Genomic DNA, 13,211 nt, shown 5'->3' on the forward strand with positions numbered 1-13,211 from the left:
AGACAAACGGATTAAGTCGATTACATCGACCCCAGTGCGTAACTGGTACTTAATTTATCAACCCCGAAAGGATGAAAGGCAAAGGGTAACGACATACGAAATACGGCTATGCATTTCGCCTGGCGTGCTAACGTTTCTGCCAGCTCGCCGCCTTAGCCAGCTCTGTGTATACGTGTGTAGAATACATCCCCACTTTGACACCTATATATCATTAGACACAGCGTAGTAATACTGTTTACTTTAAAACACAGTTTCTACAACTGAATGTCCTTCCTAACGCCAACCACTCCAAGTGTAATGGGTGCTTATTACATGCCGCCGGCACAGAGCCAGTCAGGCAGTACTGGCAATGACATTGCTTGAATCTTTTTACACATGCCACCGGCACAGGTACCAGTAAGGCGACGCTGGTAATGTTCACACTCGAACGGTGCCTTTTTATGTGCCACTGGCATGGAAGCCGGTTAGCCACTCTGTCAACGATCACACCCGCTAGCACAGATACCAGTCGTCGAATTTAATTTTGATTTCACTTGCATCAACAGGTCTTCGCAAGCAGAGTTTAGTGACCAAAGAAGGAAAAGGTATGTATACGCGGGCTGATCACGCTCCTGGCATAGGCCACAGGTTATGGTCTCATTTGGCTTGCAGGGTCTTCTCAAGCACAGCATATTTCCAAATGTCTCGGTTGCTAGTCATTTCCTTGGTGAGGCCTAATTTTCAAAGGTCGTGCTTCACCACTTCATCCTAGGTCTTCTTGGGTCTACCTCTCCCACAGACTCCTTCAACCACTAGGGTGTGGAACTTTTTCACACAGCTATCCTCATCCATTCTCGTCTCTCTTGCACACCACATCTAATGCTTCTTAGGTTCAACTTTTCTCTCAAGGTACTTACACTCTGTCAAGTATGCACACTGACATTACACATCCATCGGCACATACTGGCTTCATTCCTTGTGAGCTTACGCATGTCCTCAGAAGTTACAGCCCATGTTTCACTGCCATGTAGCATGGCTGTTCGTACACATGCATCATACAGTCTACCTTTTACTCTGAGCGAGAGGCCGTTTGTCACCAGCAGAGGTAAGAGCTCTCTGAACTTTGCCCAAGCTATTCTAGCAGCTACACTTTCAGCGCACCCTCTTCCGCTACTGATTTGGTCACCTAGGTAATGGAAGCTATCAACTACTTCTAGTTTTTCTCCCTGGAATGTGGCGGAAGTTGGTCTCTGCGCATTTTCAGTGTTTATTGCTCCCGAGCATCTGCCACATACAAAATCTATCTTCCCAGTTAGCCTTCCTTTGGTATTACTGCACCTCTTATGTGTCCATAGCTTACACTGGGTACATCTTATAGAGTTTTTACCAACGCCTCTACTACAGATCAAGCAGGACCATCTACCTGAAGGGAATTGTGCTTTGATTTTAGCTAGGTTGATTCTAAGGCCCTTTGATTCTAATCCTTGTTTCCACACCTGAAACTTCTCCTCTAGTTCTGATGGTGACTCAGCAATTAGAGCAAGGTCATCAACATAGAGGAGCTCCCAGAGGCATCCTGTCTTGAATTCTTCCGTTATTGACTACGATAAATAGGAGGGGGCTGAGGACTGAACCTTAGTGGACCCCTACCTCTACCCTGAATTCTTCAGTGTACTCGTTTCCAACCCTCACCTTACTTACAGTGTCCCTGTACATGGCTTGCACAGCTCTCACTAACCATTCATCTATTCCTAATTTCCTCATTGACCACCAGATAAGGGATCGGGGGACCCTGTCAAAGGCTTTCTCCATGTCAACGAAAGCCAGGTACAGGGGCTTATCTTTGGCTAGGTATTTCTCCTGCAGCTGTCTAACCAGATATATGACATCAGTGGTGCTTTTCCCTGGCATGAAACCAAACTGCATCTCATCCAAGTTGACTCTCTCCCTAATCAGTTGGGCGATGACCTTCTCTATAACCTTCATTACCTGATCCAACAGCTTCATAGCTCTGTAATTATTTGTATCTAAAACATCACCTTTACCTTTGTAGCAGTTGACTATTATGCTGCTACATCAGTCATTGGGTATGACTCCTCCGTGTATCACCTGGTTAATTATACGGGTGACTAAGCTATAGCCGACATTGCCAGATATTTTGAGCATCTCTGTAGTAATTCCTGATGGGCCTGAGGCTATCCCTGTCTTCATACTTCTAATTGCCTTATCTACCAAGGTACTGTCAACTCGGATAACTGGTACCTCTGTTGGGTCGACATTCGGCAGACTCTCTTTCTCCCATTCATTTTCTTTATTCAGCAACCTTTCATAATGGCGTTTCCAAACCTCTCTCTTTGCATCCTCATTTAGCGCAAGTGAACCATCATCCATGTGAACACATTTCTCTCCTACAACATCACGATTCTCTCTCACACAGTTTTGCAACACGAAATACCTCAAGTTTTTGGTCCTCACAGCGCAGAATATTGGTAAATTTTTTCTTATCTGCTTCTCCTCTGGCTAAATAAACCTGCCTCCTAGCTCCCCTTCTGGCAGTCTGATACACTTCCCTGCTACCACCGTTCTTCCAGTCATTCCAAGGCTGTTTCTTTTGTCTAAAAGCCTTGTCAACAAAATTGTTCCACCACCACGTTATTTTGGGTCGAGAGGGGACTTTGCACCATACACAGATCTGGTCGATGGCCCTTAGTAGGTTGTCCCGTAGGAACCTCCAGTTGTCTTCTATGCCATGTGAAGCTATATCCCCTTCTATTTCGTCATATATGTGTGTGTGTGTATAATAATATAAATTATATATATATACATATATATATATATATATATATATATATATATATACATACATATATATATACACACACACACATATATATATATATATATAAGCATATATACATACGTATATGTACATACTTACATATATACATATATACATATGCATACATAGGACGTCACAAAACATAAACAACAAAAAATACGAAGTACAAGGGCATGGGATGAGGACTTTTTTTTGCAAGCAATGAAAGAAACAAAAGGAAAACAAGACAAATATCACAAAGAGCAACCCTTTATCAGTTGTCAGCTGTTTTTCTAATCCGTATTTGAAGCAATTCATGACAAGATATACCTTTGATAAAACAGTTACTCCTGCAAAGCAAATTAAATAAAATTTGGGATTTTGTGGAGGGTCAGAATTGGTGACAAAAACAGGGCAGTGAAAACAAACAGGAAGGGCTGCTAAGCCTAAATGAGGTTGTTGTGGTGAACGTGAAGAAACAAGCTTGGACAGGAGACAGATAAGAATACATCTTCCTTATCCAGCTGCAAGAGGAAGAAAGAATGAAATGCAAGTTAGGAGAAGAAAGAAAAATGGCTGATGGTCACGTGGGAGCCATGTGAGCAAAGGAGGAAGAGTGAGGGAGAGAGAGTGACAGACAGAGAACTGTGAATAGGAGAGGAAAAGGTTTAGAGATAGGATAGGAGAGAAAAAAGAGAGGTAAAAGATTAAGAGAAAGGAACTCCCACTAGTCTATCCTTTTACTCTTTCTTTCCTCTTTTCCTTTCTGGCAGTGTATGATATATATATCATATACTGATATATATCATCACTGATATATATCATATATCAGTGATGATATATATATGTATGTATGTAAATATTTGTGTTTCTGTATTTTGTTTTTGTTTTTTTTTTAAAGGTGTAGCGTTTGTAATAGTCTGGATAGAATTGACATATCGGTTCCATTCTAGCAAAAACTGTCCGATGAACAGCAACAGGAAACTCAGAGTAACAGGTTTTGTTGAATTTTCTGCTGCTTTAAATAAAGCATATTACTCTACCACTGGTATTTAAGTACTCTTTTTTCCACCTTGTTTCACATTTATGTGTTTACTCCGGTATATATATATATATATAATATATATATATATATATATATATATATATATATATTCCTTTACTTGTTTCAGTCATTTGAAGCAGCAATGCTGGAGCACTGCGTTTAGCTGAACAAACTAACCCCAGGACGTATTCTTTGTAAACCTAGTACTTATTCTGTTGGTCTCTTTTGCCAAACTGCTAATTAGCAGGTTGTAAACACAGCAACATTGGTTGTCAAGTGATGGTGAGGGGACAAACACAGACACACAAATATTTACATACATACATATATATATCATCATCATCGAATAATGTCCACCTTCCATGTTGGCATGGATGGGACAGTTTGACAGGAGTTAGCCAGGCAGAAGCCTGCACCAGACTTCTGTGACTGTTTTGGCATGATTTTTACAGCTGGATGCTCTTCCTAACACCAACCACCCAACAGAGTGGACTTATTCCTTTTTATGTGGCACAAGCACAGGTGAGGTCAGTTTTGGCAAGGTTTTCACAGCTGTATGCCCTTCCACTTTACAGTGTGGACTGGATGCTTTTTAAGTGGCACCTGCACTGACAGGGTCACCAAGTAACTTGCAAGACAAAAATCTTTTGAGAGGGGAGGGGTATTGGAGGAGGTGAGCTTGTGTAAGATTATGCAAGTTTATAGTAGGACAGAGAGATAGAAACAGGTGTCTTGCTGTAGAGGAGGTATGAGGTTACCCAGCAAGAGAGAGAGAGAGAGAGAGAGAGCTCATGAATGAGGACAGAAACAGGTGTGCTGCTGCAAAGGAGATACATGGTTACCCAAACTGAGGGAAGTGCAGGAGAAGGAAAGAGAGAGTGGGAGACAGCAGGATAGAGATGGTGGCAAACTGCTAGGTATACTCACAAGTGATGGAGATCAGAATATAAATGAGATGGTCAAGTAAAGGCAGAGAGAGATATAGATGGTGGCAAGTGCCAGGGCATACCCTTGAGGTTTGAAGGTTATAATATAAGTGGTAGGATATTGCCAAAGAAGCATGGTTAGAGATTGGGCAAGGGAAGTGAGTGGTGAAAACCTGGGTATATAGAGTGGGGAGGTGCTACCAGATAGCAATGATACAGAGAAACAGGGCTGTGAGGACAAGATTGGGGAGTGGTAGGCAGGCATAATGCATGAAGAAGGAAATGTGAGGAAGAGATATAGAGATACAGATTGGATTGTTGGGGTAAGGTGTGTGAAAAGCTTTCTTGTTATGTGTGGGTGGAACATACAGGTTGGTGGGGCTAGCGGATAGCAATAATACAGTGAGACAGTGCCAAGAGGATAATATTGGGGAGTGGGAAGTAAGCATAGTGCATGAAATGGAAATGTGAGGTAGAAAAGTGATGTAGAGGTGTAGTTTGGTTTGTTGTGGTAGAGTATGTGACAAGTTTTCTTGTTATGTGTGGGTGAGACACATAGCACTTCTAGAACTCAGTTGTGCTGACATGGATGAATCTTCTCAAGAACCTCATATCACCAGATATCTTGGTCTATTGTCCTTTCCTTAGTGAGGCCCAACATCCTGAGATCAGTCCTTACCACTTCATCCCAGGTCTTCCTGGATCTCCCTCTTCCATGAATACCATCCACTTTCAGTGATTGGCACTTCTTTATGCAGCTGTCCTCATTCATATGCTTCACATGTCCAAACCAACATAGTCTTCTCTCTTGCATGCTACATCTGATTCCTCTTATGCCCAACTTTACTCTCAACACATTTATACTTTGTTGTAGATGTACACTGATGTTGCACATCTAATGGAGCATACTGCCTTCATTTCTCTCCAGCCTATGCATGGCTTCTGCATTCAGAGCCCATGTCTCAATACTAAGGAGTATAGCTATTTGCACACAAGCAGCATACAATCTACCTTTCACTCTGAGAGAGAGTCCTTTTGTTGCCAACAGAGGTAACAGCTCCTTGAACTTCCTCCACCCTATTCTTATTCTAGAAACAATACTTTCAGAGCATCTTCCACCATTGCTAATTTGGTCACCAAGGTAACAGAAACAATCTACAACCTCGAGAGCCTCTTGGGCATTTGAGACAATCTAAGTCCCATGTACTCTTAGTGCTTATTGTTCCTGCACATCTGCCACATACAAAGACAACTTTATCTGTTAATCTACTAGATACCATGGCAACACTTATGTGTCTGTACTTTACATTGGGTGCAGCAAATGGAATTTCTTCCAACTCCTTTCCTACATAGTAGAAGAAAGATAGTTTTATCTTCTTTCTTACTAACAACAACTTTAGTCTTTGCTAGGTTAACTTTAAGGCCATTTTGATTCCAGCTTTTCCCATACCTGGAATTTCTTTTGCAATTCTGTTACAGATTTTGCAATAAGAGCAAGGTCGTTAGCATATAGCAGTTCTCATAGACATTCAGTTTTGAATTCCTCTGTTATGGCCTGGAGGACTATAATAAATAAGGGTAGGTTGAGAACTAAGCCCTGGTTAACTTCTACTTGTAAACTAAATTCATCACTGTATTCATGACTGACAGCACCACTGTACATGGCTTATACAGCTCTAACAAGTCACTCCTCTACTCCTAACTTCCTTAGAGACCACCATATAACAAAGCAGGGAACTCTGTCGAAAGCTTTCTTTAGGTCAACGAAGACTAAGTACAATGGCTTACTTTTGGTTAAGTACTTTTCCTGGAGCTGTCTCACTAGGAAGATGGCATCTGTGGTACTCTTCCCAGGTACAAAACCAAACTGCATCTCATTTAGTTTAATTCTATTCCTAATCAATTGACCTATAACCCTCTTGGTAACTTTCATGACTTGGTCTAGAAATTTAATACCTCTGTAGCTGCTTCTATCTAAGGCATCACCTTTACCCTTGTAGCAGCTACTATAACACTATTGGGGTTGGTATCTTCTTGAATAACCTGATTGGGGATGATGCCTTCCTGAATAACCTGATTGGGGATGATGCCTTCCTGAATAACCTGATTAACCTGAATAACCTGAATAACCTGACTATATGGGTGACTAAGCTGTATCCTACAGCACCAGAAATTTTTAATCATCTCAGCAGTGATTCCTGATGGCTTAGGGGTTTTCCCTGTCTTCATATCCTTAATTGCCTTATCTATTATGCTGCTATCAACTCTGGTCCCTCAATTGGTTCAATATTTAGTAGACTCACCTTCTCCTATTCATTCTCCACATTCAGTAACCTTTCAAAGTGACACTTCCATGCATCTTTCTCCTCTAAGTCACTAAGTGCAAGTATATCATTATCCATTCACACACATTTCTTACCCACCACATCTCTATTCTCTGATACACTGCTTTGCAATCCTGGACACCTCATGGCTCTGATTCTCATACTGTAAAACATTGGCATATCTCTTACCTTCTGCTATTCGTTTTGCTATGTAAACCTGATGTCTAACTGCCCTTTTGGCTACTTGATATAATTTTCTGCTTCCAGAGTTTTTCCAGTCTTTCCAGGCCTGTTGCTTTGCTTTTATAGCACTGTCTACTTCCTTGTTCCACCACCATATCACCCTTAGTCTAGCTGGAACTCTGCAATAACCACAGATTTTGTCTGTAGCCCTCAGTAGATTGTCCTGCAGGAACTTCCAATTGTCCTCTAAGCTATATGTCTCCAACTCTTCTTCACTTTTGTCAGAAGTTTCCTTTAGGAAATCTCTAAATTTTTATCTGTTTACTGAATCTTTGAGCTTCCACAGTCTTCTTTTCCAGATTGGATTATTTCTCAAAGTCTTTCTAGCTCTAATTCTGAAGTTACTAATTAGTAACCTATTTAGTAACCTACACTCTTCACCTGGGAAAGACTTGTATTTTTAAGTATCCATCTATCTCATTGCCTGGTGAGGAGGTAGTCAATCTGGCTTATGTGCCCACCAGACTGATAAGTAACTAGGTGGCTGGTTAGTTTTCTGAAGTTAATGTTGCAGAGTATGAGATCATTTGCATCACAGAACTGCAGCGGTCTTGTTCCTTCCTCATTTCTAGGTCCAAAGCCATAGCCCCCATGCACTCCTTGGAATCCATAGGGATGCTGGCCAACATGTCCATCGAAGTCACCAGACACAATAACAAAGTCTCTGTCATTTGTCATTGAGGTAGTCTGCAAAAGGACCTCATAGAATTGGTCCTTCTGCTAACCAGTTAGCCCAGACTAAGGAGTATAGGCAGAGATAAATGTAACTATTAATTTGTCTATGGTAAGTCTCAGCTTAATTATCCTGTCACATATTCTAACTATCTCAATTACTTTATCTACCCACTTTTCTGCTAACAGTATGTCGACACCACCCACTCCATCCTCCACTAACCCAGAAGAATTTGAATCTAGCTGAGGCTCCCCTCCATCTTACTTCTTGCACACCACACACATCAACATGACATTGCTCCAAAATTTCAATAATCTCCCCACTCCTTCCTTTCACTGTGTCAATACTAATGGTAGCAGCCCTGAGACTGAGTACTTGGGAGTGGTGGTGGGAAGGTAGTTGTGGAAATTTTGTCATCATCTGAAAAGATCTATGCAAATGCTTGTCAGCAAGCATAGAGCTTTGGTACATAGTTCACTCAGTGAATTACAATGAATCAGTTTCTCTCATTCCATACAATATCCAGAACAAGAGCCAACAAGAGATGAAGTGTATATAAGAATAGGGTGGTCATATAGGACAGTTTAAGTGTTATATGTCTAAATATTTATATATGAGGTACCTATAACTCTATATGACATTCATGCAGGCACCTGCATGAGAATATAAGGGTATAATCAAAATATGTACTCACACACACACACAGCGCAGGATGAGTATATGAACCACCAGGTGAAAAAGTTAATGTACAAATTAAAATAGTGGGTTGGGAAGGGGAATAACAGGTGTGAAAAAATGGACGATGGGCACAGACCTTGTGCAAGCTAAGTTTACAAACCACATAGCTAGACAGGCTTAGAAGAAAAGTCATAGTATTTAACTATTATTACTATTAATATCATTCAATAATAATACTAAATTAATACACATAAATTTTAAATGGCAAATTCATTGTATTAGCATTTTGCAATGAGAAGGGGAAGCTGGCTGAAATTAGAATGAAATTACATGTGGCCTTGGCAAACGAGATATTGAAAGAAGGGGGAAATCCTAAATTCATTGACTAAGTCACATTTGAATAATAATAAAAACTTAGCTGTTGATACAAGAGTGAGCAAGCTATTGATTAATGAATGGCATATATATATATATATATATACACATATATATTTTTTTCAAGGCTGTGTTCAGAGTAAAAGGCCTTGGAGAAATCATCAAAGAGCAGAACTGCATTAAGGTTTTTGGCTTGTACTCCTTCCTACATCCGCCTAACTGTGAGAATTTGAACAGATGTAGAGTGGCTCTTCCTGAATCTATTTTGATTTTTCTTAAGAACTCTTTCAATTTGAGGTTGGATTTGATTGAGTAGCAATGCATTGTAAATCTTCACTGCAATTGGTGTTAATGTAACTCCTCTGTAGTTTATTGCAAAGCTCAGATCCCCTTTTTGGGGAAAAGGCAGAATACATCCTTTTGTCCAGACTTTTATCTCACTTTGATGATATACTGAGTTGCATGATTTGAGAAGAATGTCATTGAAATTTCCAGTTTTCCAGACTTCAGGCGGGATGTCATCCAATACAGCATCCTTTCGGTTTTTGGTCTTCCTCAGAATGACTTCAAGCATTTCTATTGAGAAAGATCACTGCTTGATATCCAGGACCTCCTCAATACGATGCATCCACTGGTTTGATGTATTCAGTGATTTCCCAAGAAGGTTTTGAAAATGGTCTTTCCACTTACTCAGTCTCTCCTTTGGAGGATTTTTCCAACCACTCACTTCATTTACTGTCTGTCATGCTAAGGAAGACAGTTGTCTGATGCATTTTTGATTTTGTTGATTTGGCTTTGAATATATCTTTGCTGTTTCATCTGATATAATACAATAAGTTCTTTCAGTGCCTTCACTTTTCTATTTAAGTTTCTCCTACTAGGGTTCCTGTTGTGCTGTTTGGTTATTTCCTTTATGTTAAGGGGCTCTTCATTTTACTTTTGGTCTCAAAGGGATGCATTTTTTAACAGACTCCTAATGAGCTTGAACAAAGTTGAGATATGTTGTGTTTCGTGTGTGATCTTTGTTTGCATCTTGTAACATATCGAAGAGATTTCTGACTTTGATCATGAAATCATTTTGGAGCAGTCTTAAGGTTCCATTTATCTTGTTTGCTTGGAGGCTTACCTGAAACTTAGATGTTACCACTCAATGGTCAGATCATACACCAAAGAAAATGTTATATGCTTCAAAGTTGTGGCAGTTGTTAATCCACTTTTCGTTCATAAGATAGTCTAGCTGAGCTTTGAATCCATTTGGAGAAGTATGGGTCCACTTCTTTCCCGGTCTCTTCTGAAAATAAGTGTTCAGGCATTGAAGTTTGTTTTCTATCAAGGAATGCTCTAAGTATTCTCTCTTTCGGTTTGAGGTTTGATGGAATTAGTACTTATGATGGGGATTGTCATGGCCTAATTGTGCATTCATACCTCTGCCAATGATGAGTATGTTGTGCTTTGATATAGATTGTACAAGAGATGATAAATCATTATAAAAATTTATGACTTCTTGTTCATTGCTGACATTTGTTGGGCTGTAGCAGCAGGTGACAGTAGTAGAAGGGTCACTGTTGAAATTGGCTGCTATTAGTCTAGATGTTATTTTCTCAATACTGTTTTGTAATTTCAGGCCATGCGAGCTGAGTAATAATCCTACATTGCCGATGGTGCTATTAATAGTACAGGGACATCGAAAAAGGTTTCCATGATTTCAAAATGAAATAATTAAGTCTGTACTAAAAGTATACTATTTATTTATACACCAAAACACGCAGAAAATCTTAAATTTTTCTTCCATTACTTAGCAGGTTTTGATATGAGCTCTCTTTGTTGCACAGCAAATATCTGAGCAATACTTGAACTCCCTCCAGGTGTGCTGAATCATATCAGGATTCACATTTGCTATTGCTGTGTGGATTCTCTCTCTTAAATGTTGCAGATCCTGGATTTCTTCTGAGTTGACAATTTTCTTCAGATAACCCCAAAAGAAAAAGTTCATAGGAGTTAGATCAATGCTTCTAGGTAGCCATAAAACCATTCTTTCCACTCCAACAGCCAGGGAATCTGTTGTTGAGAGCTTGTCACACATTATGGCTGTAGCGAGCTGGCACTCCATCCAGCTGGAAAATTACACTTATTCACTTTTCTCTTTTAATGTCTGCAATTTGACGGAACACATAAAGTTCTAGCATGTCGAAGTAACTAGTGTCCGTAATCATGTTTTCTGCAAACATGAATGGGCCAACAACACGATCATGCAGAAGTTCACACCATACATTAACCTTGGGTGAATCACTAAATAAAATTCTTTTAAGATAACTATCATTGTCATCAATTTCTCTCAGCATCATTACAGCAAATTCAACACATTTAGGCCTATCTGTCTCCTTAATTTTATGTCTCATTTGAATTTTGTAAGCATGTAACCTTAGGCGTTTATGCAGCACATTTTGAATTGTTGTTTTAGGCATACGAAGTTCCAAAATGTGTAGAGCGATGGAATTCTTAGGACTATGCAAACATGAGTCTCAATTGCTCCACATTCTCTTCCAATGTGTATGGCCAATCTGGAGATTTCTTAATGTGTGTAGCCGGTCTGGAGATTTCTTAATGTTTCCAGTTTCTTTAAACTGGTTAAATCAACAAACAATGGTTTTGTCTGTAGAGGGATCTTGTCCATAAGTACACTAAAAATGACATTACACTAAAACAACTGACTTAAACTCAGCATACCACAACACACGCTGCTCTTTCTGCTGTACAGTCACTGTAATTGCTGTGGAGTGACTGGCCAGGCGCTTGCTAGTGAAATAGTGATTTCAAGGATAATACAGTGGCAAATATCAAAACTCCTGCAGTTGTTATACAGTCCCACGTTGATTTCATATAGATTGCTTGATAATAGCTAGTGCAATTGACAACTGAAATCACAGAAACCTTTGCCAATGACCCTGTATTTTTCCATGCAGATACAGACACAAAAGTCCAGTTGTTATCGAGTTCATGATGCATTAAAATTGTGATCATCATGGAAGAGACGGTGTTCCTGCACACACAAGATGCCAGTATGAAAGTTGATAGCCAATGCAGCAAGTTTTGATATTTGAGACATAGATTTCAAAGTTCTTACATTGAAAGTCAATACTTTAAAAGGATGCTTGCATCTGGCAAATCTTGATTTTGGTTCAGTAGCTGATTCATCAAATGCTGGTGCTAGAACCGGTGCCCCTGGTCACAAACCTTGGTAATCTACATGATGATCGATGCAGTATGAGTTACTGGAATGATCTATAGCAGTGCTGCCCAACCTTTTCCAAACATGGGCTGGATTTAAGAAAAAACGATGCTAGTGGGCCAGACTCACATTTCTAGCCTTTCATTTTTTAATACAACTATTCGAAATGGTTTGAAAAAGTATTCAGAACTGAAAACATTGATTCTATTATTCTATTTATAGAAATTATCCATTATACAATTATAATTCATAATTCAATTTAAACATAAGGGTCCTACATATGATACTATTTCTATTACTTCTTCACTGCTATCAAAAAATTATAGTCTCCAGATATTACATGAATACGAAATGACCATTAAAAATTTTGATTTAGAACCTTACATCCTATAAAACAAATTTAACAATTGATCAAGATTAAAAAAACATTTGTTCAAATAAATGGCTTGTATTTCAATAATAAAACAATTTTATTTTAGATGTATACCGGTAATGAACGAAAATATCAGTGAGAAACTTGAAATTATTTTGAGGCATCAAGAAACTTTTCAATGTCTGCCGGAATATTTGTTAAGGCCAGTTGGAGTTCATCTTCAAGGTGAGCATCACTCAAAGAATTTGTTTTGTTCAATTTTACCAATTGCATGCGACTGAAGAGGTATTCACATATCCATGTCAAACCGAACAAAACAAGAAATCATTTTGAGTAGCAAGTAAGATATGGATATTGAGTGTGAGGCAGACCGTATTTGTAGAAGTCCATCAGATTCCTATTTAAAATCTGACTCTTGACATCAAAGTAACTTTGTAATTCATTCAATTCCATTTGAAGCTCAACAGGATCCACGTCAAAAGACATTGAAAAAGTTTTCAGCTGGTCTTCACAAGCACAGAAATCCTTAAATCTCCTGGCAAATTCTT

General features: G+C 39.3%; 1 protein-coding gene across 1 annotated transcript in view; it reads right to left on the bottom strand.

Moving 5' to 3' along the window:
* Positions 1 to 12,987: 12,987 nt before the first annotated feature.
* The window catches only part of LOC115210492 (general transcription factor II-I repeat domain-containing protein 2A-like), a 1,612-nt gene continuing 1,388 nt past the window's right edge, over positions 12,988 to 13,211 (bottom strand). Inside the window, exon 2 of the mRNA XM_029779095.1 lies at positions 12,988 to 13,211. This exon is cut by the window's right edge and continues 403 nt beyond it. Within this exon, the coding sequence (XP_029634955.1) occupies positions 12,988 to 13,211 (224 nt within the window).

Source organism: Octopus sinensis, linkage group LG4 (genome assembly GCF_006345805.1).
Source record: "Octopus sinensis linkage group LG4, ASM634580v1, whole genome shotgun sequence".
NCBI classification, from domain to species: Eukaryota; Metazoa; Mollusca; class Cephalopoda; order Octopoda; family Octopodidae; genus Octopus; species Octopus sinensis.